This window comes from Lichenostomus cassidix, chromosome 4 (genome assembly GCF_008360975.1).
Source record: "Lichenostomus cassidix isolate B80296 chromosome 4, HeHo_3.0, whole genome shotgun sequence".
Classification (NCBI taxonomy): domain Eukaryota; kingdom Metazoa; phylum Chordata; class Aves; order Passeriformes; family Meliphagidae; genus Lichenostomus; species Lichenostomus cassidix.
The window spans coordinates 12,564,049-12,590,709 of NC_139484.1; the positions used below are offsets into that span (position 1 = coordinate 12,564,049).

At 38.2% G+C, this 26,661-nt stretch overlaps 1 protein-coding gene across 2 annotated transcripts in view; it reads left to right on the plus strand.

The window, feature by feature from the left end:
• PPP3CA (protein phosphatase 3 catalytic subunit alpha) overlaps positions 1-26,661 on the plus strand; it is a 178,632-nt gene that overhangs the window by 139,976 nt on the left and 11,995 nt on the right. For both annotated transcript variants that reach the window (XM_085057930.1, XM_085057931.1), the window contains exons 6-10: positions 66-205; positions 6,556-6,633; positions 8,426-8,520; positions 16,621-16,746; positions 19,386-19,460. In XM_085057930.1, coding sequence (XP_084914056.1) covers positions 66-205; positions 6,556-6,633; positions 8,426-8,520; positions 16,621-16,746; positions 19,386-19,460 — 514 coding nt within the window. The remainder of the gene's footprint in view (positions 1-65; positions 206-6,555; positions 6,634-8,425; positions 8,521-16,620; positions 16,747-19,385; positions 19,461-26,661) is intronic.

The following is a 26,661-nucleotide window of genomic DNA, read 5'->3' on the forward strand; positions in this document are numbered from 1 at the left end:
CTTCAATGTATCTGTGATACATAGTTGAAAGAAGTTAGTATTTCTTTGTCTCCTATTTTTCTTAGTTAGATCGATTCAAGGAACCACCTGCATACGGACCCATGTGTGACATCCTGTGGTCAGACCCGTTGGAGGACTTTGGAAATGAGAAGACTCAGGAACACTTTACTCACAACACAGTCAGGGGGTGCTCGTACTTCTACAGGTGACTGTTACTACTTTGAATATATTTCTGGAGGTGAACTGGTTCTGGTTTTGCAGTATAAATGGTTGCTTGAACTTTGTGGCCCTACTTAGATAATTAGGCCTTTTTTTCTGCAGGCTAGCCATATTTTCAGATAAATTCATGCTTGCTTTATTTGCTTCTCTTTTTAAAGCCATAATGGGGAAACCCTAAATGACTTAATTTTATTCACCAAACCCTGTGTATTTTGCTTCTTTCTGTTCTTGTACTTTAGAGAATGAATATGTCACTTCTAAAAAGGGGTACATAACTGCATTTCTAATTTGAAAATTAAAACTTAATTTCCAGTTAAAGATACCAGTATTGGAAAACTGATTACCTATTTTTCTGAAGGTTAAATAAAAATTGTGATTTCTCCCACACAGGTACTTTTTTTCTCTCAGTTTGACCAAACTTTTTTATGTTTGGGAATAATTCTTACCAAGAAATTCAGTATTTGAAGTGCATTTGTTAAATGGAACTTAAAAAGAGCTGAAAAGCAGACAAGTGCCTGTAACATTCTTGCAGAATATGTACCTTCCTCTGACAGTGTTGGGATTTTAAGGAATTTAGGCTTTTTTTCCTTTTTTCTTTCTTTTTTTTTCAATTATGGTACTTAAGAACAACATACAAGGACACCAGAGTAGCAAAACTAGCAGGGAAGGAGGTAAAATGGCAAAACGAGCAATGAATTCAGTGAAATATTAATTTAAAAACCCATTTTTGTTCAGGGGAAATGTGAAGATGCTATTGAAATGTTAAGAGGTTGTTGAACTTCTTGAAGTGTGGCAGTTCTGCTTCAGCCCATGCAAGTTACACACAAGTCGAAGTTTTCTCAGCAAACTCAGCGGAAGGGAGGAATCCAGTTCAGCTCATTCACTTGCCTTAGAAAATCTCACCTTGAACACAGCTGACCTGTAGTCAGCTATTAGTAACATAGCAAAAATCAGTGGCTTCCACGTGACAGAGCTGCTGGAATCAACCTCGTTGTTGGTAACATCAGCAGGAAGGTGACAGATGGTTTGATGTTCAGAAATGAGATTTCCTGCTCCTTTCTTGGAGCCATAGTTGCTGCAGTGTGGGGCCAGCTCAGAGCAGAGTTTGCACTGCAGCCTGGGCTGCTGGCACCCACCTCTGGTGGGGAAGTGCAAGGGTCACCCTTGGGTCCATAACATCTGGAAGGTGCTCGATGGATGTGTTTGGACTCAGCATGAAAGGGGGTGTCAAACTGCTGCAAACAATTGATCAGTGCAGAAATGGGCTTATTACTGAGGGGTAAAATCACTGCTCGTCCTGTCAGCAGCAGCAAAATGCTGGATTGTACCTGAGACTCCCAGGCACTGCACATGGGGAGTAATAGTGATTTCCCCTCATGAACAGCCTGGCAAACGGGCTTAAATACAGAGCTGCTTATATGCTGGAAAAACTTTTAGATTTTAGGTTGGGCGTTTTTTTCAGAGGTTTGCTTCGCACAATTTTCATAAAATTTCCTTAAAATATATGTCAGTTTCCTTCAGAAAATACAGCAGACCTAGTCTGTGTCCTGACTCATATTCAGAAAAGTGCATGTTTCAGAAGAGGAAATATTCAGAAGACAGCTAATTATCAGGTCATGTGTGAGGGACATATAACTGCTTAATGATTCAGTCAGAAGGCTGGCTTGGAGTCATGATATCTGAGATTATATAAAGACAAGCATTCCTTTTAAGAAAAGTGCCTAGTTGCCCTGCAAGGTGACTAATTTCTTGCCTAATGATACTACCTGGTGAAAAAGGTATCTATAAATGTGCAATGTCTAATTTTCCTTGCCTTTTGTAGTTACTTCCTGAGTAAAGGAACAAATTTCCCTAAACAGGCAGCTCAGCTTGTAAAGGAAGGACTGAATTATGCAGTCCTCCTTCAAGAATGCCTGGTAATAGATTGATTGTGTTTATTCTTCACTGAATAAAATTTCTTAAGTTTCTTCAGCCATTTCCAGAAAGGAAAATTAAAAGATAGCAATGAGGATTTTGAATGAAGGTCAGGAATATTTCAGTCATGCCTGTGAATCAGCAAAAGTATTTTTAGATGATTAAGATCTCCTAATCAATTGCAGGAAATATCTGTAATAAATAACTTCTGTTTATCAGAGATGTTCATTATAATGACAAGTTGCGAGTTACTTTGCTCTGAATTAAAGTTATTTCCTAATAAAAAAGTGCTGTGAGGAAAATTAACAGTAATGTGGTTTTCTAACTGTGTGTATATAACATGTTAACAGGACCTTCCAGCTCAGTAGTGCATGAAGTCTTCTGCATTCAGCCAAATCCCATTTGTGAAATGTTGGGCCATTTGTATGAGAAAGTATAAAGACTGTAGCTTACAGCAGTCTGACAAGCTTCTCACTTCATTTCTTACATGATCACTCTCATACAGCCTATTGAATTTCAAACCGATCCAGTATTTCTTCAAGAAACTTCCTTTTATGTAAGAGTTCTTCAAACTGCTATGGCTAGCACTGTAAAGTGTCAGATCTTGAAACCACAGGCATAACCTGTCATTTAGAGCTGTAAAGAATAGCCAGCCTGATTTTCAGAAGAGCTCAGAGTTAACACTTAATGCACACCTTTAGCATCCAGCAGCATTTTGCACTGTGGATTGTCAAAACAGTACAATGCCAAAGTGAAAAGTAACTGTGGAATATAAGGAATTCTTGAAAATACTTTCAAGTTATACGTCCTTTGTCATGTCATGTTTGATGCAATTTTGGGGAAAGGGGGAAATAATTAATGGTTTAAATTGTTCTTTAATTATGAGTTAAGCTGTTCTTTCATTCATACCCAAAATCATGTTGTGTTATAACATGAGTATGTTATAAACAAGAAGGAATTAATTTGTCCCAGAGTGTTATTAGGCAGACAAACAAAATTTCAGCTGATCCAGCCAGAAGAGAAGTCTTCCTGTTTATCAAATTACCTAGTTTTTGCCTTGAATTTTTTTAGCAAATGGTTATTTGCACTTAGCAGCTTGTGCTGAACTTGCTAATAACCCTTTGCACTTCTTCCATAGGCTAGTGGTACAGTAACTCTCAGGCTTTTTGATAAGAAACAGGTTGGACACCAGGAAGAATTTCTTCACTGAAGGGGTGCTCAGGCATTGGCATGGATGCCCAGGGAGGTGGTGGAGTCACTCTCCCTAGAGGTGTTCAAGAAACATTTGCCAGCCTTTGATAGCAGTGAAATGGTTCAACCTTGCAGGTACTCTGGGGTAGAGTAATAATTTTGGCCCTACAAGCACAATTTCAGTGGTGTCTTTGATGTGCAAGTTAAATTTGCAAGTATGCAAAGACTAAAGAAATTTCTGCTGAAAGCTTTTGAAGACTGTAGTGTGTTTCAGCTCAGAGTGGGAGGCACAGTTGTATGATTTTTTTTTTTTTTTTAGTAGCAGCATTTAAAACAGATTCTTTTGCCCACTTTTCCACTCTTTCTTCTCCCAGGCCAGAAGCTTTTTGCTGCCCTCATTTTATCTGCCCAGATGTACTTGTAGAATTGCTTGTGTGCTTCATCAGGCCTGGGAACACATCCAATTTTAAAAGAATGACTCTGCAAAAAAGAGATGTTTATTTGTTCTTATCCCATGCAGTTCCCTGTTCCACTTCCCAGTGGAGCTCTGCAGACAGCACAGCTAAGAGCAAGGAAAAGCAGGTGGAAAGGGATATTCTGGGATTTGCTTAGGATGACACAGCAGCAAAAGCATTTGCCTTTGGAAACTCAAGTGCGAGGCCAATGGACTTTGCAGAAAACCTATTTTCATATGTGCATGTAATGTTACAGAAGCTTTTGGACTAAATTTGAGTGTTCTCTTTTGAAAGAAATGTTTATGGCTTTCTTTTAATGGTATAACGAGAGAGATGGAAAAAAAAAAGTTGTTAAATCCATCTATTTTTTCCAGTTATTGGTGGAAAAACAATTTGGAAACATTTGCCATTTTGGTTCACATTAGCAAAGTATTGCTTCCCTTTTAAAACAGCCCAGAAGTAATCAGTGATCATGCAAATGAGACCTCAGAAGGAGTAAACTATGCATGAGGCATTTTAATGAAAGAAGGATGCCAAAGTAGGGAATATCACAGTCATGTACTCCGTGGGGAATAACATCTCTCTAGCTTAGCAGAGGGGTGTTTTGTTTTCTCCGTGAGTCACTGCTCCTCCGTGATTCAGCATGACACACGAAGGCAGGAGGCTGGATCGCTCTGGAAAAGCCTGTTGCGTGGGGGATTTCTGTTTGTTTGTTTTCCTTCTTGGCCAACTGCTTTATTTCTGGCTCATCTGAATTACAGTCTGGGCTGTGCAAAGCAGGGCAAAGAGAAGAGTGTTTCTGGAAGGGTAGTGCTCTAAAAAACTAGTAGAGAATTTGCTTGCAGGACAGTCATTTTAAAGAAAAATATTAGAAAAAATATTTCCAAGCAGAAGTAATTTCTGTAAAAGTTTGTTTCTGATAACTTACTGTAATCTCTGTTTTGTTGGCTTTTTGTAGGACTTCTTGTTTGCACTTGCTTTTTTAGAGCATGTATTTTTGTGTTGAAGAATATTGTTTAATAAAACAGATACTAAGGAAATGCTGGATAGAATATGTAATAGCTGCAAGTGGTGAAAACTTTGCTTCCCCCCAAGCCCTGCTTCAACAAGAAGCTCAAGAAAAATGCCTGCAAGTTGCTTTGCCTTTTTCAAAATCAAATATCCAGATAGACTGCTCATGGGTCATGGTGGTCTTGGTAATAGGGCAGCTGGCACATTGAAGCTCCCATGGTATTCACTTGGAAGAAAAGATGGCAGGTAGATTCTTTTTTTTTGTAAATTTGCATGGAGCACTGTGTGACACTTCTGCCTTTGTAGGTGTGGGCCCTGTAGAATCAGGCAAATTCTGCTAGCAGAAGTCTTACATTCCACAGATTTATGAAGAACAAGATAATTAAGCAATAAAAAACCCCATCACTTTTGTACCTGAAATGGAAAGAAGAGCCTATAATGTCTCTTTAGGAGCATTTTTTACCACTTCATTATATCTTCTTTAAAAGCAGCACTTAACACTGGATGAAAAGAATATTATGAGGAAAAAATAATAGCCTAGACATTTTGAGCAGCTGCACTGATAATGAACATAATCAACTGTCTATCAGGTTTTTCATGATAGACCCCAGTTTTCAGAAGTTAATGTAAAAATTTCTAAACAAAATGTACCATAAGTCTACATTTAGTCACAATTAATTATGAAAAGAAATGTATGCAAATCAGTTCTTATTTGCCAGTGGTTTGAATGGCAGCCTGTCAGCATTTGGCAGTTGCCAGAACGATACGCCACGTAATCTGGGAATTGAAATTATTTTATAATGGCAATCTTTTTAGACAATTCCAAATACCAAACCTGCATCTAAGAATATATGCTAGGTGGCTCAAGTCCGAAAGCAGCGATATAGCATTCCACTGGGTTTGTAGCTTCTAGCTGCAAATGACATTTCAGCTTCTAAATATCCAGGAAGGATTTGGGAGCAAGCAGTATAATTTCTCTTGGATAAACTCAAGGAAGATGATGCATTCAATTAGGGGAGGGGGTGTGTAAGCTTTCATCTTTTTCGTGCATGAAGTTAGAAGCTGATGGGGCTGTTAACTGATTGCTAGAGGACTCTGAAGGTGGTGCATGAAATCATGCCTGGGACAGCAGTTTTTTGTGTAATATGTAGTTGAAATTCTTACATTGTTTTATCTTGCTCAGTCTGTTTAGCACAGATGTATTCAATGCACAAATATTTTTGGGGTTTCAGAAGTCACAGGATATCCATTTTAAGTTGCCAAGGGGAAAAATAATTTGTTTATCAAGGAGATAAAGTTCAGGAAGATAAACATCCCCAGTCTGGAGACTGATTTGCCTTTCCTCCTGCTGTCTGTTTCCCTCTCTTTCCACTTACCACCTTATTTTCTGGTGTCCACAAGCAGATAGTGTATGCTGTAGTCAGTGGGTGAGGTTTTCTGTTACAAGCAACTGTTGTATTATATTTTGCTTTTCTGGAATACATCAAATCGTAGAGTAATAAAAGAAAATACCTTTTTTCTGACAAGCCATAGGCTGATTGTTGTTATGTAATGAACTGCAATTTCTAGCATTCCTCTCCAAGCAGTTATGGGGTGGGATTAAAGAAGACACTGCTGGTAGTGTTGTCTCTACTGAAATCTGCCTGCGGCGCAGGCGCTGATTTCATGAATGATGCATGTTTTATGATACATTATTTGAAAGCAAGAGCTCTGTGTGCTGCTTCTGATAATGCCATAACAGGTGCTATTACGTTTTTTCTAACAGTTACCCTGCTGTATGTGAATTCCTACAGCACAATAACTTGTTATCCATACTCCGAGCTCATGAAGCCCAGGATGCTGGGTGAGTATGCATGGAGAGGGGACAATAATAATAATGTATAATGGCCTACCATTCTCAAACAGATCACAGGAAGGAAAAACAGATAAGTGAGAAAAAACTGGAAAACATAAGTTGCAACAGCTCTCACTTTTTACTACTGCTACAAAAATACACACTGGCATTACAGTGTCTTTTACGTTATTACTGAGTTACATGACTTAATGAATCCTTATATATGCCACTTATTTAGCCTTAGTGATTTTAAGTGACCAAAAATTTTTTTATGCCAGATTTGGAAAGGAAAACAAATTAATCTCAGAATAAGATTTCCAAATGTGCCAGGGTCTTTTATCACACTGATTGCCCTGATGCCAGGCGAGTGATTTGGCTCACAAAGGCCAGAAATGCAATCTTTCAGGACTTTCTTAGCTACCTGAAAATTTGGTGCTTACTGGCTTTACACTTTATTAAAAAAAAAGTGGGTCTCAATAGGCACACAGATTTTTCTGTAGGAGTATCATTAATGAATTCAAGTAGTCTAAGCCATTGTATGCAAAAACAGTCCAGGTCAAGCATCAGGCAGTCTTGATAGCTCCCTGTGGAACTATTGTCATTATAAAGGTAGAATTTTTTGTGCCGCTTTAAAAAATTACTTTAAAAATTCCTATTATTTGAAATGTACCGTACTTGTGGGATATTAATGAAGAATTGGAATCTGAATAAATATCATGCATAAATTTATGCATATCATGCATAAATTATTATTACTGTGTTTGTTTGGAGGTAGAAACTTTACCCAACTTGAATGGCAATAAAAGATAAATTAGCAGCATTGTAGGAATAAGGTCAATATTCAGTGTGCATATAAAATGCTATTCTGAATGTTTGAATTGTCACGACTTAAAAATTATAGTGCAATTAAGAGCAAGTTATTACTATGCCAGAAGTACCTAGGATGAATTACACAAGGGTAATGAAATTTCATTTTTGTTGTATTTCTTTCCAATAAAGTGTGAAAAATAAAATTTTGTAGAAGAGGTTGCATTGAAACTATACAACAGTTTCAGTGCAACTTTTGTGAATGTCTGCTAAATTCTTATGTTTCTTGTAGCTGAGGACTAAAGAGCAGTATTTGGTATACTTGTGTCTAAGTACTGTTTGGTTTCTTTCCAATTACATGCAGGTTTAATGTGTGATTGATTATTTGTTGGTCCAATAAGCATTTTATTTTTCATAAGGCTGTAAGGTTAGGTAATGAAAACATGCAGACATTAATCAAGTGGCTAATAGAGTGGATAAGCTTTGACAGAGCACTGAAAGTATCAGATGCCCTGTTTCCCCTGCCTTTCTCACACTTGCCATCTCTCCTGGCCTTGCCATCAGGCAGCAGCAGGGTCGTGGAGGAAACATTTCTGAAGGCAGTACCCTTCCAAGGCACCTACTGCTGCTTGCTTCACCCTCAATCCCACAGAGGGAAAGTCTGGGAATGTCCTGCAGTGCATACCTGTAGAGGCCCTCTGGCTCCAGGGATCGGCACTGAGCGAATTTGTGACAAAACCCTGCTCTGGCTCACTGAATTTCAGAGACACAGCTTTGAAGCGTGGGTCTCTGGTCATGTCAAATGGCTGTAATGAGAAAGTCTGCAGGAAATACTCCTTTCCCATGGCTTTTAAATAGCTCACGTGCATGTTTTTCACTCTTGGCATTTGTTAACAGCCAGTGCACTAATGTAGTAGGGATTTTTTGCAGTGTGGTCAGTGACAAATACACACTCAACACTGGGTAGTAATCAGCATCTTCTCTTTCCTCTTAGGTATCGTATGTACAGGAAAAGCCAAACAACAGGCTTCCCTTCGCTAATCACAATTTTTTCAGCACCAAACTATCTAGATGTATACAATAACAAAGGTAAGAATTCAGTTCCTGTTAATATACAGTAGACTGTACTCCTGTTTACACAAATACATTGGTATTTTTCACTCCTTTGTTTTCAGTTCATGCCCATTTTCTTCCTCTGTTTTTAGTTCATGCCCATTCCACTTATTACATAATACAAACCTAATTAAATTTATTACAGGCAGACGTATGCCTCTGAACACAACTGTGTATTTTAATGTGCCTTAGGATATTTCTGTATTTTGACTGCAAGTTATTAAGTCAATGTTACATGGGAAGCAAAACTTAAAACAGCTCTATTCAATGAGAGAAGTCTATTAAGAAGTGCTCTGGGTGAGATGTTTAGAGCCCAGTGTTCCTTATAATTAATTATCTGTTCCTTGCTTCTTTCCAATAAAATTATTGGAGTTTGTGTATGCAAACTGTCTAGGCAGTTAAACTTTGAGAAATCATCAGTGGATAAACCATGGGATGGATGTCTGAGTTCCTTTATGTTTTGGGGTTTTTAATCCTTGACCACTGAAATGTAGAAAATCAAATATAATTAGCCAAAAAAATTAAAAGGTTACTGCAGAAATAAGAGTCACTGGTCACTCTATAAGGATTCCACTGAATACATGTCTTTGCAGCTTCTCTGAATTTATTAATTTATTGCATTCCCAGAAGTCTCTAATGACCTGGAAAAAAACTGTGTTTCTAAAAATAACGTATTCTAATAAATCTGTCCTCCTATATCTTGACATGAACAGTAATGTTTACTTTATCCTAGTCCCCACAAAGATAAAATTATTTGTATTCCTCTCTGAGCAAAGTAAAATAATTTCTTCTCAGTTCTATTCTTGAAAGCAGCTCCCTTGCAAAGAGATCAGTTTCTCTTACGAAGGGATTTTTTTGTTCTGGATGCTTGTTTGCGGAGGAAGTAAGCAATATTTTTTTTTAAAACTTTAGAAAGAAAGCTTCTTCAGACATCATTTTACATTATCAAATTCATAATCTAAAAGCTTTTATGCCATGAACTGCATGCAAGGGAAGGAAACGCTTCACTGGTAGATAACAGGGTTTGTACACCTCAGATTTCTTAATCTGTTAACTTGTGGAAAAATTAAAACATTATTCTGCAAAACCATGCAAGCAGAACTGTCAGTAGCTACTTTTGTAAAACTTAATAATGTAGGAACTCTGCTAGCAACCTAAAAATGCAGGATGAATGAAAGAATGTGTTCATTTTCTTGGTAGGATCATTGCTACTGGTGAAGTCTTTTTACTCTCCTGGTTGGCTGCTTTGAGTCAAAGGCAGATTGATCACAAGGCTGTACAAGGAAGGTGACAAAAAGTGTTCACCTTTTGTTTCTTAGGCATGGAAGAAGATCTGTGCCATGAAGGCAGTGGGTGAATTATGTGAAACTTTGTCTTAAAGGCAAATGTTAAATGTAAAGCAATGATTTACAATGTTAAAAATCTTGAGTTTGAAACCACAGTTTGGATGGTAAAGAGAAGTGCCTCTCTGTTATCTCCATTTTAGAAGAGAGGGTCATTTCCCTAGTTCCAGGGTGCTCCACTGTGGCAGGCAGGTCTTATATCTGTGGAAAACCCAATTTGGTGGAAGGCTGTGCACCATTTGCTGAAAGGTGCTGGTTATCTGTGGCCACAGCTGGCGCTTGTGCACTGCCAGGGATACCTGCTCAGAGTGAGCTCAGGCAAATCAGCACTGATGCAACATCAGCACCCATGTGCCAATCCTTAATATATGGCTTGTAACTTCAGAGGCTGACCTTTAGCAGCTTTGTAATGAATCTCCATTGAGTTTATCTGCCTCCTTTTCTCTCATTAGATGTTCTGACGCATTCTTTCGTGTGACTGATTGCACTGGCTCTTGGCATTTAAAGTACATCATGCATAGTTTTTCATGCTGCATTGCTCATACATTTTTATCTGGATAGTCTCTGGGTGCTTGCTTCCCTCTTCAAGGGAAAAGCCACTATCACACGGAATGAGTCCAAAACATGGCTACTTGTTGACTTCCTTGGTTTGCAGCAGATGAATTAACTGAGAGCACAGTTTCTGACTGATTTCAGGAGACAAAGGAAGATATTTCCATCCAGAGGTGTGGGTCAGGATTGTTGCTCTAGCTGACTCATCATGCACTGGTGCAGAACCTGATTGATTTTTACAGGTCATCTGGGGGTTTTGTTACTGTCAGTCCTTGGAAAAGGAGTTACTAGCCTACTAGTATGTGCCTTCCTGTCCAGTATGCATTCTCAGTGTTCCTCTGATTGTCAGCCAACAAGGTCATAAATTCCTGAGAGTCTCCAACTCCCACTGACAAGAAATGGGTCATTTTTAAATGCGGTATTGTTTAAGATAAATACATTTTTTAAAAAGCTGCAAGAGGCCAGGAATGCTCATTTTTTACCCCAGGTTGATAGTTCTCATTCCCATTAAAGCAGATGTACTTTCTTGAGCTTCTTCAAAGCACTTCAGGAGTAGACCTGGTTGCCAGCTTTGTCAGAGGGCTCCTTTAGTCCCTGCTGGAGAGCAGCCACTGGGATCAGATATGTCCTCAAACAGCAGTAGGGAGGCAACAATCTCAGAGCAAAAGAAGGTTTGGCAGGAGTATCTGAAGATAAGTTACCCAAACAAGGCCACGTTCACCATATCTGCTGTTAATAATGCCGCCATGGAGCCTCTGCATGGGCTGTCTCAAAGTGCTGAACCACCATGGGAACCTCTTTTGGCTTTGCCTTGCTGGATTCTGGCCCTGAAGGGAGTTTTCAGTATCCTTTTGGTTGCTGGCTGTTGCCTGGTGCAGTCTGTGTGTGTTTCTCGTGCACCACGTGGCTGTGGGTCCTGTGGCAGCTCTGGCTGCACACACAGAGCTTCAGCTGCCAAAGGGAGGTTCTTCAATCGGGAGGCTCCTGTCAGGGCTTCCCTGTGTAGTTAGTGGAGACATAGAGAGGCTTTCAGGAGGTGATTCAGAGACTCAGAAACTGCCTAGATATCGGGAGCCTCGTGTCCTCCTTTTTCCATTATTATCCTTCTCCATTACTGTTATTAATTCCTTCCGTATTCATTATAATGGAGAGCATTGGCAAAGGGAAGGAATATTTATATGGTTTTTGGCAACTTCTGAGCTACTGTTCAGTGTCTTCATAGCTTTCTCAAACATTTCTGCTTTCATTTATATTATTAAAAGGCATACAGAAAAAGTTACTTTCAGGTTATGATTAATACTTGTTAGAAGAAATACCAGTGAATACTTAGAAGATAATTCTTCTAAGACTACTGCTTCTGGGGAGAAAGCTAGTACAAGAAGATAAATGTTAATTGGATTGTGGTAGTTGCCCATTACTTCAGGGCCTCAGAGATCATCTGTGCTGATCAAGAAGCTATGGGAAAGTTGTATAAGTACAGATTTACCCCTGGGTTCCAGGATGCCCATAGCTAGGAGAAATTCTCTATAGCAACAGATTAAGAGGATGCCAAAATTTACTGTATAGTATGATCTGGCCTTGTATCATGCCTAAACTTTCATTCCTACATTCAATAGTTCTTAATGCCTTAATTAGGACTTGGTGTAATGCTGTTTATGCAACCCCCCAAAAAAACAAAAAAGCCAAGTGGAAGATTCTACAGAAGTTCTACAGAGGCAGAAAAGTTACTTGTTAAACACCACCTATACTGGCATTTTCGTGTCTGGCTGTCTCTTCAGTAAGTGCATGCTTTTTGGCTGAGTGAACAATTTTAACTAGCTGTTTAAAGGCAGACTATTATCTTTTGAACACTTCTGAAAGATTAGATTTTGTAGTGGAGAGAGAACCACCAGAGAATCCAAAGTTATAAAAAAAAATACCCCAGTGTGAAGTTTCTTCCAACATGCTGCAACATACATGTGTTGTTTTGAAAGGAAAAGCAGAAAAAGAAAGAAAATATGCAGGAGAGTTTGGAGTAGTAGAAAAAGAAAAAGAACATCTGTAAATCTATATGCCTGTTACATTATAATATATCATAAGTAATACGTCAGTGAAGTGAATGTAAAGTATCAGCATGAAGTATATCATGGACACACATAAAGAAATGTGCCTGATCCAAATGCATCTAACAGGAAAATTATTTTTGTCTGGAAAAAGACAGAGTAATACACCTGGAAGACAAGGATGATCTTTGAGAAATATTAGCACTTTGAGAGGAAGAAAAGAGTTGTAACCTCTGTTTGCCCTATCAGTTTTCTTTAATGCCTTATCTCTGCTGTTGTGACGAGTTCTTGTCATGGAAACAAAAGTTTTTAAAGAGGACTTGTCAGGGTATCTAGGCCATCTCATTACTGATGCAGAGATGTTTGCCAAAAGTGATTTTTGCAATCTGTTGATAAAATCTTGAATGTAATTCCGCTGTTTCTTTGCAAGATACAGTTGCACGTGTAAAATAAAAATCTTCAGAATATTTTAAGGAAAGGTTTTTCCACCTGCAGTTATCCTCAGTTCTGTACTGGATTATTTAGACCATTACCTTGTATAGTAAATAATTTTTGTCCTTTGATAATGTTTAAACTCCTTGAGCATTTTGCTAACCCTTATCCCTGACCTGACTTGGGCAGAAAATGCTGTGGTTACTTAGCAACTCTGCTTGAAAAGGCACTGTTCCCAGTTGCACAGTTAATGCTGAAGTTAATTTGGCATTAAATCAGAAATTGAAATTCTTTCTTAGGTGTGAAGAATTTGAGGGACTTTTCACTGATTCATTTTCTAAACACAGGTTGAATTTTCTGCACGTAAATTAAAGAAAATGATTTAAATTGTTCGCTAAAATTATTTTTAGTTTGTTCATCTAAAAATAGTCTGGGCTAGTATTTCTACCAATCTCATTTTTTCCTCTGATGGAAATGTTATCAATTAATTTACACTGAAAAATGATTTGGCAGATCATGAAGCAGGATATGTAGAATTTGAGAAATTCTAAACTGTCACACAGTTTAATGTTGTTCGCATTGCTTAAGGCCTTAATCTACCTCCAAATATATATAATATTTTGAAGCACCATTTGAAGATGCCAGAGGATCTGAGATATCCACTCAGATCTGACAGGTATGACACAGTTATTCCAGTTATTCATCTTTAACTGAGGGAGACCAAGGAGGTACAGCACTAGGTGCTTATATCTAACCCTGAAAAGATTAGAAGAGCTGTCTCCATTTCTAGCTGAAGGAAGGAGGTTTCTTACTTGCACAGTTTTCAACACCTATATTTCCATGTTAAATGCTTAAAGCTAAAGAGTACAAATGCCCTTTGCCTGCTGCATTAGTGTTTCATTTCACTCTTAGGTGATTTCAGCATCCAATATCTCAGTTTACTAGCATTGGAAAGAAGTGTAATGTCATTTGAGATATCTGCACATCTTCACTTTACAACACATTAGCTTTTAAAACTTATTTACAACAGCAAGAATCAAAAGTAGGTTAAAATGTGTGTGTCTGTTAAGAATAATAAAACAAGGTTCTTGCTCTGGCTGGTGATTATACACAATAATGGCTGGTGGCTTGGTCTGCTAGCATCTGTCTGAGTATGTGTTGGGAAAGAAAAATATTGAGGTTGCAGCCTGGAATAATAAGCAAATGCTGGAGAGAGTCAGGTTTTCCTCTGTTACAGGTTTCATAACTAAAAGAACCCATCCCACTTCTGTCTCCTCCATCAACAGCTGTGTGACCTCCAGTCTGACAAGCTTCAAAAGCTGTCTTCTCTTCCAGGGCTGCTGGGGTCTCCTGCAGCTACTTTGGCATCAAGCTAATGTGGACTTAGAAATGAAGCAGAGGTGAAACTCCCAACCTTTTCTGAGCCAGCAGAGAGGAAAAAGAGGGCTATGACCAAAAGAAAGCATGGGAGCAGAGAAGTTCAGGGAAGCTGTTATCTGAGAAGCATTTTCTACTTGATCCAGATGAAGTTTTCATCTTCTGACTACAAAGTAGTCAGAACTGCACAATCATAACAAGAGCCAGTTTGCCTCATATTAAATATCATCTTCGTTAGTTACCTAATAAAAATATTTTGTGTGCATTTTACTTGTAAATTACAGATTTTTAATTAAAAATGCCAAGAAGTATTTGTGATACTGGTAACTACCCTACTTTATTCATTTGACAGGAGAGTTATTTTAGGAGACTTCTCTGTTATTACCCTGCTTTATTTTATAATGTTATTTTGCAGTAATTTATTGAGGAGATATACAGGTCATTTACAGGGGAGAATTTTTTAAAATACTATTATCACAATTTTCTTTTGTAAGATATTCCGGGATATAAATTAATAAGGTATTGTGCGGATTCTTTTATTATAGTAATCTTAAAATAAATTGTATTCCATTCAAAGAAAACAGCCAAACTAAAGGCATTTTTATTTAATTTTATGGTTTGCAACTATTCTGCATGTGGTTCAGGCTTTCCCAGAGGTGAGTTTTAAAAGTTTCCTGTAAAAATGATTAATTCAAATTTCACATTATTTAGAAATAGGTAAATGGAAGAAGTAGCGGGAAGGGGAACTACCTCAGCTTACTAAGATGATGAATTTAGTCCTTCTAAATGAATCTTCACAACCATTAAGTGGTCCTTTTTGTGTGGTTTTGAGTAATTTTTTCTGTAAAGCCACAGACAATTTATTTTTATTATGCAATTGTGTCACTGTAATAGAAGAAGAATGAATTTTGATCTGCTGCATGTGATTTCAGCCAAAAAGTGTTGAAAATATGTAGAGCATCAACGCTAGTTTTCTCATTTTTGCTAATAGCAGTATTAAGCTATTTTTTGTTCTACTGAGCAGCAGAATGACTGCCAGTTGTTAGACTGGGATGGGCAAGAGTCAAATGTGGTTTATTTAAATGGAGGATGTCTGCCTGGAAAAAGTTCACATCATTGCTAGCAAGCTGTTTTCTGTGTCTGTCAGTGAGTAGGTTTCAGAAACTCCCAGGTCACTCTGGACTCTGTCATTGACCACAAAATGGAAGACATTTAACTTCTTATTAAATATTTGCAAGGCAACAGCCTAGTGCGTAAAAAAATGCTTATTTTCTGATTGACACAGTCAGTGAAGAGATAAATAATTAGAAGAAATTGTTCAACCCCTTCAGCCAACATTGCATTTCCTACAATGCTGTCTCACATTGCAGTTGTGCAACCTCATTGCTGGCTATTAAGTGATAACCAGTGTCTGGAACTATATTCCACTCTGGGCAGCCACAAGTGGGAAGGCTGGAGGAAAGGGGAAAGAACAGGATGATACACCTTCTTCTTGTGTTGACTGTTTTTGTTGCTTGTGTTGATTAAATATCCTGCATGCAGTCTCCTGTAACTGCATTGTTAAAAGACTTTCATGTCTTTAAGTCACTTTGATGGTAATCTCAAAATTACCTTTTCAGATTACCATTTTAGATATGAACCTGAAGTCCTTTAGCAGATGTTAACACTGAACTTGGTACAGTGCTTTAAAAAGTGGCTGTGGCATAAATATCTGTATTTCTGCCCATTAGCAGACACAGTCTGTGTGTTTGTATGTGTTGACAAGAAAGATGAGAATGTTAAATGGGGCAAGACAAATTGTATTAGTATTCATTGATATTATAGGGAGCAGTCTTGTGTGCCTAAGAGTTCAAACAGTGTGAGAAGCAAGTGTCATTTGTTGTAAAATACTGTGAATTAAATACGTTGAAGATGTGCATCAGAAGAGCAGCATTCAAACTCTGAGTCATAAATGCTTTTTTCTGTTATCTCCAAAGCATGGTTGTGAGGAGCTCAGATAACTGTGTGAAATGGGGGGCTCTGAACATTCTGCTTTCTTCCTCACTGGTGGAGTTCCCAGAGCATACATTCTTGATTACTCAGACGTATTAAGTCACTTACCAGCCCATCTTAGTGCCAGGGAAAGCTTGTGACGCTGCTTTCAGACTGAAAATGGCTTTCCACTTCACTGAGGCTTTATCCTCCTAGCATTCAGGTGCTGCCACTGGATCAAGTGGGTGGAAGCTGCTGAGCAACTCTGTGGGCTGTGCGTGCTGTCAGCGTTCCCTGTCTGGTAACCAGTCACACACATGGCTGATGTCTCTTTTATTTCTTTTCTTTCTCCCTTCTAGCTGCAGTATTGAAATATGAGAACAATGTTATGAATATCAGGCAGTTCAACTGCTCTCCTCATCCATACTGGCTTCCAAACTTCATGGATGTGTTTACCTGGTCCTTGCCGTTCGTGGGTGAGAAGGGTATGTATGTAAATTGGTTCTGTTCATAAAAACTGCAAAATTGTTTCTCTGTCACTGTGCATATGGCCTTGTTTATTTTAGAGGGCAAGAATAATTTGAAGACACATGTCTTGCTTTTGAGAACAAATTTGTAGAAATGGGCTTCATAGGTAGGGACAAGCAATTACCAGTGGTTAATCACCTTCTCACATATTTTTATAATTTCCACTCTTTCCAGGCAATGATGCCGTTATGTTTCTGGTGCAAAAATATATTTTATGGCATTTCAGGCCAGAAGTACATTCACTAAACAAGATTCTGATTTTTTCTTTTTTTCCCATTATAAGCTCTTGAACATTGAATTGGCTATTGCTTACTGCTCAAGGGACATTATCAGCAGACTTCACTATGTGTGGTTACATGTTTACTCACATTACCTTCATGGGTGGGTTGCTTTTTCATCAGCAAACAGAGAGCTGGTAATATTAAGACCCACCCTGGCTAACTGTTCCTAGAGGGAGTAGAGGGATGCCAGTAGGAAGGAAAACCTGGTCCTCAGCCCCTTCTGTGCACAGGGCATGTGGTGCCTCATCGCTGGCCAGAAGAGTCTAAAGAACACAAATGATGTTTTATTGAAACATGATGCTCTTGATGTTGCCTGAATACAGCTTCATGCTATGAATGGCAAGCACACAAAAGGCATGAAAACACTTTGGTCTTGCATATTAAATGAATACAGAATGCAAACTGCCTAAACCCCAAGTCATTTTATTCAGTGCCCGAGATGAAGCTTGCTTTGATCCATCCATTATAGAGTATTGCTGCAACAGCAATTACTGCCAGAAAACTATAATAAACTCTTAAAAGCTGCTTGGAATAACAGTTCTCTCTTAATAGGCAACTGGAAATACAGCCAGCTGTGGCTCTTACCTGCAGTCATGACCAGCTTTGTTTTGAGCTACTCTTTTGTTTGAAGAAAGCTGCTGGTGAGACGCCTGGGGTCTCTATGAACAAAGCAGCTCGACAATGAAACAGGGATTAGCAGAGAATAGGCAGCTGTTTCCACTAATGGAGTCATTACATAATCCTCACTGACGCGTGCTGCAGACTCTTGTGAAGCAGATAAAACACTTTCATTTTCTTTGGCCGCAAACTCAGCCAGGCTGTTTTTAGGTTGGGATGCAGTCCACTAAGATGTTCTGCAAGGTCACTTTTTCAGAGGCTTCCCATCAGCAGCCTGCTCAGGTGGAGCTGCAGGATGCATGGTCAGAATTGCTGAGGTTCAACCACGGTGTCCCTCATTCTTCTTACATCTTGGGGGTGTTTTTTTCTCCTTCATGTCTTCCAGTGATCACACTTAGCAATTTCTTGGGAATTCTAGGGCCCAAAGAAGTGAAATCAGTATTTTCCTTTCTATGCAAAACAATATTCATCGACGTAAGAGTTGGTGTTCTACACAGCTTGTTATTTATTTCCTTTTTTTTAATATAGATTTTTTCCCTCAAAGGCCAACCAAGGTAGGAAGCTGTTAGTTTCACTGGATGTTGTTAATGTGGAAAGTCTTTCCACTAATGCTGTCAAAGGAAAATATTAAGTCCTTCACTAAAGTAGGAAAAAATCTAGCTTTGTCCCACCCTTCTAATGTTCCAAGCCATCATAGTTGTCACAGAAGAGGATTTTAATAACTACTTAACTAAAAAATTTAAAGTTCCAACCTTTGTTGCTAGTACAAGGCTAGACAAGCCTGGTAACACTTTTAATGTTGCTTTACTACATGTAGGTGTAGTGAAGTTTTTCTTAATCTTCTAATGGCTTCACATTTCACCTCATAACTTTGGCTTTTTTGTTCTCTAAATTGTGTTTCCTTGGTTTTGATTTTTGCTGGGGTTGTTTTTTCCACTGTTCTTACTCTCTGTGCTCTCTGGTTAGTGTCTCACTGTTGTCTTACTGGAAAGAAATGAGACCAGGGTAGGGACAGCCTTTGGCTGACCACTTAGTGCCCAAGTTGCAAAGTAATCAAGATAAATATAGTCATATAGTCTAAATTCTCCAATAATAATGTATCTAGTGAACATAGAATAGTTTCATCCATAAGGAATGTAGTGTCTGGTCTATTTGTTCTGGAATTCAAGGGACACTGAGGACATCTTACAAAGGTTAATGTTTTGTTGAACTGGAAGTAGTGTCCAAAACCTGGATAAATAAAGAAATACTGTATGATCCCTCTTGCTGTACCTTTTTCCACTGGAATGTTGTTCCCATTTGCTGAGCAGGGAAATCAAATCATACTGCGATTTAGGAGCAAGAGGAAAGGGGGCACTCCAGTTATCCAAGCTGAGAAAAGGGTAAAAAATGTATTGAAGGGGGAAAAAACAAGTGTTACCAACTTTACTGCTAGTTGCAAAAAGAGAGATTAGCAGGGGTTTTTTTAAATCTATTTGTTGTAGTGTTCATGATACTTGGAAAAATACTTATGGAAACTTGTACTTTTTATTAGCTACACAAGACATTTTTAGCTCCTATTACCACAGGTCCTGTTGTTTAAAAAGTGGGTGCCATTACTGCACTGAATTTTCATTCACACTACTACAGCTAGAGTTGGCTAGCTGACAGACCAGGGAAGCTTAATATCAACATTTTGCACTTGTTTTCCATTTTAGTGACAGAGATGCTGGTAAACGTGCTGAACATCTGCTCAGATGATGAACTGGGAACAGAGGAAGATGGATTTGATGGTAAGAACCTCTGCCCTTGGTTGAGATTGTTTGCCTTGAAATTACTTTAAAAGTTTATTTACTAACCCTGAAATAATTTTCTGAGTCCCAGTTGAGTTCTGTGCCACTGAAAGCAACTGTTGTGCTAGACTCCAATGGATTTGCTTACCATATGCTTCAGAATTAATGGATCTGCCCTGTTCTAACCTTTTTCTTCATATCAGTCTTCTGGTTAAAAAAAACTGTGTTTTGCTCCACAAAGTCTGGGTTGTGTTGTCATGATGTTGTCAGATGATTTCATGCAAAAGATCACAGGTAATCTCATAGTAAGTTTACTTATGTCAATGAAATATTCTTCCTACAATGAAAACTTCCTGCAGAGCTCCTTCCCAAAACATTGGTACTGCAACTTGTACTTGATGTATTTCTTTAGTCACCTCTTTTGATGCACTTGAGTGTCTTAAAGGCTTTAAAAAGCAAGAAAGTATTTAAAAATAAGCATGTAGCCACAGACAGAAAAAGTTCTAACCTGATATTTCTGCCAAGAAGAGAGAAATGGTCAGTTCTGTTATCCTTTGGGTTGAAGTTTATATAATGATTAGTTGCCTTGTGCTTGTTGGTTTGACTGTAGATGATACTTTGTATCTTACAACTTGCACATTCTTACAAGTCAATTTATTTTATCAGACATAATTTTCTGTTAGGCTGTGCAAGAGTAAATAGCAGCTCTCTAAAATGTCCCATCTCAATTGAGCAAAGCTGAAAAAAATCCCATGCATCCCTTACATTCTTACTCCAAAAGCTTTCAATGTTTTTAAAAAAAAACTATGAAAAGCAATAATAAATTATCTAATAAAAATAATCTGTGAAAAGAACAGGAATGCTTTAAAAAAATTAAAAAAATAAGAAGCTGGAAAAATCTAGCACTACTGGATATTCTCAAGATGTTTTTTAGGCAGAATGAATGAGCAAGGAGAACGAAGAACTTTCAAGTAAGACAAATATTTAATGAAGTTGTAATTAATAATTAAGCTTCTCTTTCAAAGTATTTATTTTTAATCTTTGGAACAGGAAGCTAGATGACAGGTTTTGTAAAATGTTTCCTTTGTGATGGAGAAGACTGGTATGGGTGATAGTGCTTTGATTTTATTCTGAAAAACTAGAGGGAATTTCCTGTTCTGCATCGGCCACAGAGTGTGGACATGAACAATTATCTTGCAGGACTTGGGACAAAGACTGAATTATTGAAACCAGTAATCAGTGAAGAGAAGAAAACACCTGTTTGAATATTGTGCCCTTTTTTTTTTCTCATGAAATTTAAATAAGTCACTACTGTGTAATTAAAGTAGCGTGTGAAATTGTATGGAGGCATACGATGAGTAAAAACTGTGTCAAGTTAAATACAGTAGCAACAAACCATGTGCTTTAAATCCTTGGCTCAAGAAAGCACTCAAGCAGGGGCTGAAATCCCACTAAATGCAATGCCAAAGCAAAGACTTTATGGGAAAGATTTTTAAATTTATTCAGCTGTGGCTAATAGTTCCTGTTAAAGTTGTTCTGTAATCTTCCATTGGGCATAGCCAGGCCAATGCTCATAGTGTTTTTCTAAAATTTTGGAGTGTCATTATTCCCATCCCTAAGTTACAGCTCAAGAGCACATTTTCAAAATCAGAATCAGAAATACAGAGGTGTTAGGGGTCTTGGGAAAGTGCAGCCATCTGCAGCTGTAGGAGGTCTCTGCATCTACTGAGATTTTTCTGAGAGTGAATCCCCATCCTACATCCCCGGGAGTTTTACCATGGCACTTCTCCAGACTTGGAGTTTGCAGCACTGCAGGTGTCTAAGCAGGGAGACAGGCTGAAATCCTCTGGGCTTGCATGTGTGTGTGCTGCATAGGAGTATCTAACAGCAGTGAAGTTTCCAGATGAGGAATAACTAAACCATTCCTGCTGCTGTAACACTAATACTGTTATCTAAATCTGCTTTCAGTTTTTTCTCTATGAATGATTTCTCTGTATAAAACATAATGGTTAGTGAGATAGTAGAAATGTAGTTGTCTTTAGCATGTGTAGCTAAAAAGCAGAGCTGGCATATGTTCATGTCTGCTTTCCCAGATAATTACCTTAGAGCTGTAAAATGGGGTCTGTGGCACTGGTGCTGCAGCTTGCTGTGGGCTCACACTTGTACCTGCAGCCCTCCGGACATGTCAGGCTCATGGGGAATCATACACATGGAAGAGACTGGAGGATTCTGACATAAAAGTTAATTTGAGGTTGATTTACATTTAAATAGAAGCTGATATCTGTAATGATTTCTTAGTGGGTTCTGATTTCTTATCTATACAACAAAAAAAAATCCTCTTTCTCTAAGAGCTGGTTGAGTTCCCTCTCTTTTTTGTTTTGGTTTTTATTCCTGAAAGCCTTGCCTTTTGGGGGAGAAAAGTACAAGATGTATTTCATTTGTGTTCTCAGTGGAACAGACCAGAATGATAACCAACTCAAAACTGTTTCTGTAGGGTCTATCTACTGACAGTCTTGTAGTGGCTCAACATTTCCACTGTTCTTCTTCAGTAATTTCTGCCCAGCTTCCTTGGAGGACTAGTCCTGTTTACCTTCTGACATTTTTTTTAGCAGTATTTCCCATAGAAGGAAATGCCTGGTATCTGCAGCAGCAGGTGCATTTTGTTTTATGGAATGATTCTTACAAGTCATTGCTAATTTTTAGATCATCAGTAGTTTTCAGGGCTCGCTGCTGATTTCCTTTCTCTCCTTGCAGTTTGAACATGCCCTGACCTGGGTTCCCACATGTAGTGAGAATGGTCCATCACTATGGTTTGCACTGATCATTCATTACCTTCTTTTACACTTTCTTGCTCTCTGTCTTCCCCTCTCACTCCTTCCTTCAAAACAAAGCCCCATCAGTATTGCCTGACTTCACTGCATGGTGTTCTTGTGAGCCCTTTCATTTTGTATTATTATTTTGAGTTCTGAGTCATGTATGTAGCATCTGGCCATGAGCAGGATGCTCAACAGCGTGTATCCCCTTTTTTTCTCCATGCCCTCCCACCTTTTTTTTCCCTCTAAGGAAACACATCATGGGGATCTGATCAATTTATTGTAGGCAGTTTCTGTGTAAGCTTACTATGAAAATAGCCTAAATATCATAATGCCCTTTATCCCATGCATCCCTGCTGGCCTGTATTGGCCTTTTGGTTTCACTCACTTTAAAAATGAGAGAACATGATAGGTCAAGTTTTCTTATCTCTGGTAGTTTCCTCTTGCTGTACTTTCTCTTTCCTGTTTGCTGTGGTGGTTGCAATATAATCTGATCCAGAAAAAAATGTCTTGGGCAAATGTTAGTTCATGTGCTGTATGTTTTGTGCACCAAACATATCACTTAGCAACAGGAGCTGCAAATATCTCTTACCTAGCCAGCATATAGTCAGACTTCTGTTTTGTTTTAATTAGCAACATTTCTGGCCTCGTGCATTTGATTGAATAACCTAAACTGCTAATTAAAAGGGTACAATAATGCAATAAACAATTTGACACAAATGCACTGCTTGCTTTGTATGCATCCTTATCATGATTTGGCATGAAGACACTCCTAAATTACCTACGTTATTTTTTGTATTGCCTTCAACGTTGTAGCTCTCAGCCTTCTCACAGAAAAGCCACTGTCATGGCCATTAGCTACAGTATTTATTCCTTGGTTTGAGAACAGCTTCCCAATACAGTGCTGTAGCTCCAGCCTAAAGAAAATTCCCTAGTCAAATGTCTTCTGCCAATCAAAACCTGGTTCTGCTGTGAACAGTACTGTATGACGTTTGCCACCTCTCAGCAGCCCAGTAAACTGTGCCTGGGGCCAGCTCAGCAGCAACTAACAGACACTGACAGAGCAAAAGCAAGGGCCTTGTCCTTAGGTCTGTTACTTCCCAGTGCCTCGATACAGGTCTGTCTGATGAGAGTCTTAGCTTGTCAATGAGTTCATTTTTAACTGGGAGAGAAATGGAGGGGTTTTCCCAATGGTTTGTATTTGTTCTTCCTCCAAACCAGCAAGGCTGGACTGCAGCTCATACTTAATTTTTGTGAGTTGGTGACAGAGTGGCATTTTAATGTGATCTTTGAATTTATTTATTCACTCTATGCTTTGGCCAGATATGGTTGTTTCCATGCCCAAAGCATTATTCCTGTGAGCAGTGTTACGGCATTTCAGTATGCTCTGCCCCTGAACCAGCCCAGCAGCATGCACTAGATGACCAGTGCTCCCAGAACATGTGCCTTGGTGCAGTTGTGCCTGGGCACCAATTGCTGCACTTGTCTTGTCCTCAAGCAGCTGATTTTAAAATGCAATACCTCGTAGGGTGGCAGCATTTGAATTTGCACTGAGAGCTGCTGGGCCGTTTGGACAAATGCAGGCATGCGGTGGGTGGCACAGGTGCTGGGAGAAGCTGCAGACATAGCTGTAAGCTGTTCTGTGAGAAATCAGGTGTAAATGAACTGGAGCACTTGGTTTGATCCTTCTAAGCAAAAAGGCGTCATCCCGCAGGCACACCCCGTATGATCAGGGTGGGGCTGTTTCTGAGAAGTGATTAAGCCTTATCAGAGCAGCAGCAACAATGTAGGAGAACGTCTGTAACACCACTGCCTGACTTCTGCCTGCATGTTGATCTCCTGCAAAACCTACTAACAAGGCTTTAAGCCAAAAAGATTTCCTTTTTTTTCCCCTATCATTTTCAATCTGTTTCTTTCCTTTTGGATGTTCTCTGCTTAATTTGTTTCTTTTCTGTTTTTCAGACTTTACTTAAACATTACATTTCCATTGATGTTGTCAAATGTTCTGTATTATTTTTTATTTTTAATCTGCAAACATGACTGATCTTTTTCTTTCCCCCTCTTTGGAATTCATAAGAAGATCTCATTAATGCACAGAAGAAAGGTATTCAATATGTTGGAATATAATTTTCCTAATGCTTAACCACATACTATATGTTAGGGATGCCAGTGAGAGATTTGGGGTTGATTTTTTTTTCTCAGCATTGTTTTAAATCTGTTCAATCCTACATCTCAGAGTATTGTCAGCATTTATAGTTTGGTTTGGTTTTTTTTTTTCTTGTTGTGCTTCTTAATCTGAATGTTTAAATTACGTTTAATATAAATCCTTCATATCTAGCTTGCAGGGTCTATGTTTGGATCACACAAATCCAAAATCCTATAGAACTTGCTAAATTACTGAAACAAGATTCAAAGTTTTTATTTTACCCCCCAAGTAATTTTTACACTTCAATTTTAAACTTTTTTTTAAAGTTCCTTCATGCAAAAAGGGTTTGTTTAGATATTGGAAGATCGTTTAAAGATGTTTTCCAGCCTAAATGAGTCTATGATTCTGTGGAAGAAAGGTAAAATCTTAAGAAGATATCAGGCAATGTTTGCAAGGGCTAAAAGGAGCCCTTTTACTCATAGCCAGTTCTCAGGTTTTGACCCATTTACTTTCACACAAGGGTGTGCTTAAGTGTAACTCAAGTAATTCATAAGGATTTGCAGTAATAGGGAATTTCAAAATATTAAACTAGACACCCTTGGAATATGAGTCTAAGATTTATGTATAAATAGTTAAGAAATCCACATAGTGTGAGGTTTGTGATTTTCAGTCAAAACTAGCACAGCAATGAAACATTGTGACTATCAGGTGTATTATTTAGCAAATTATATTTATAAAGCCAGGTAGGATAAAGAAAATTATTACTAATATTTACTAAACATGTAATTTTCACAGATTTATTACATTAGGAAATTCAGTGGAACCCAAAATCTTCTAAGTATATTTCTCAGTAACTTTTATGTGTGTCAATGAGATACAAAATACTCTCTTGGAGCCTGTTGTGTTTTATGATTAAGGAAGAGGTTTTTTTCCATTCTTATTTTGTATTTAGGTGTAGGACATTGTATTTCACTTCAGTCATAAATTATATTTCCAGTTTTCCATTCTCAAATTTTCTAGACTGTAGTCCTAGTTGCTGTTCAGCTTTTTGAATATCCTTATATGAGAACAGTGTGGATTTGTAATAAACAAGTAGCGATGGTGATGCTTAGGGGGAAAAAAAAGATAAATCATGCTTAGGTGTTTTCAGGGTAGGAAAGGCTGAAAACCATGTCTTGTGTATCTTGAGAGTACAGTTCTGTGAGATCATAGTAACTGAGACAGGAAGGTACCCCTCCTATTCCTGAAGAACCCAACTGAATCAGTTCTGTTTTATTTAATTTTTTCATTCAGCTCTTACAAGTACATTTAATTCAGTTACAGCTGAATTACAGCTGTTTCTCCCACTCTTTATTGTCTAGAATTAGACATTTATGCCTAAGTGTTCATATCTTTTTTTATCTTTATATGCTTTATATATTTTCTTTATATTTCTGTCTTTATATGTGGGAGATTTGAAAGCCATCAATTCTGAGTATCTTTTAAAGAGAAAACTGACTCTATTCCACCCAAAACCAGGACAGTATCCTGGTATTATATCATATCAGGTCCCACATTTTCCAATACACCATCACCTTTCCTGTTTTTGCTAGATAAACACACGAATATCTTTCCCTTAGTCTGTGGGCTATCCCTAAAAAAGTCCATTGAGTTCATTAATTCCATGACCTCGAGCTTCTGTCATAACAGTTTTTCAGGGCAGGAAGGATGGTGTGTGGTGCTGGATTGCTGCATCCTGAAGCCAGTTCTGAGTCCTTCACTACTTGTCTAGTTTCATCAAAGCTTATTCTTCACTAAAATGTTCCTCCTCATTTTTGCCCCCTTCTGCTCATTTCTCTTCCCCGATGTGCTCTACAAAATGGAACAATTTGCTAAAATTTGAAAACAGAAATTTTCATTTTTACCCTTGAATTCTAGAGTAACAAAGCAGGAAGCATCATTGTGATGGGTAGTGGTATCTGAACAGGCAGGAGTTGTCAGGCAGCATCCATACAAGTCAAGGTTACCTGTCTTTCAGAAACTTGTAGGAGAAATCTTTGTGATGTATGTGGTTATGATTGTGATAATTAAATGAAACTGTTTTTTTGAGTATAACAGAGCATTTTTTGGGGGACATGGGGGATCCTTATTAAAAGAAATTAGTTGTAATAAGTACTACTTGCTTTTTCCACTTAGGTGGATCTCCCTTGCTTGTACAAATTTTGATGATATTCAAGTAACAAGTGCACCTCAAACTCAACTG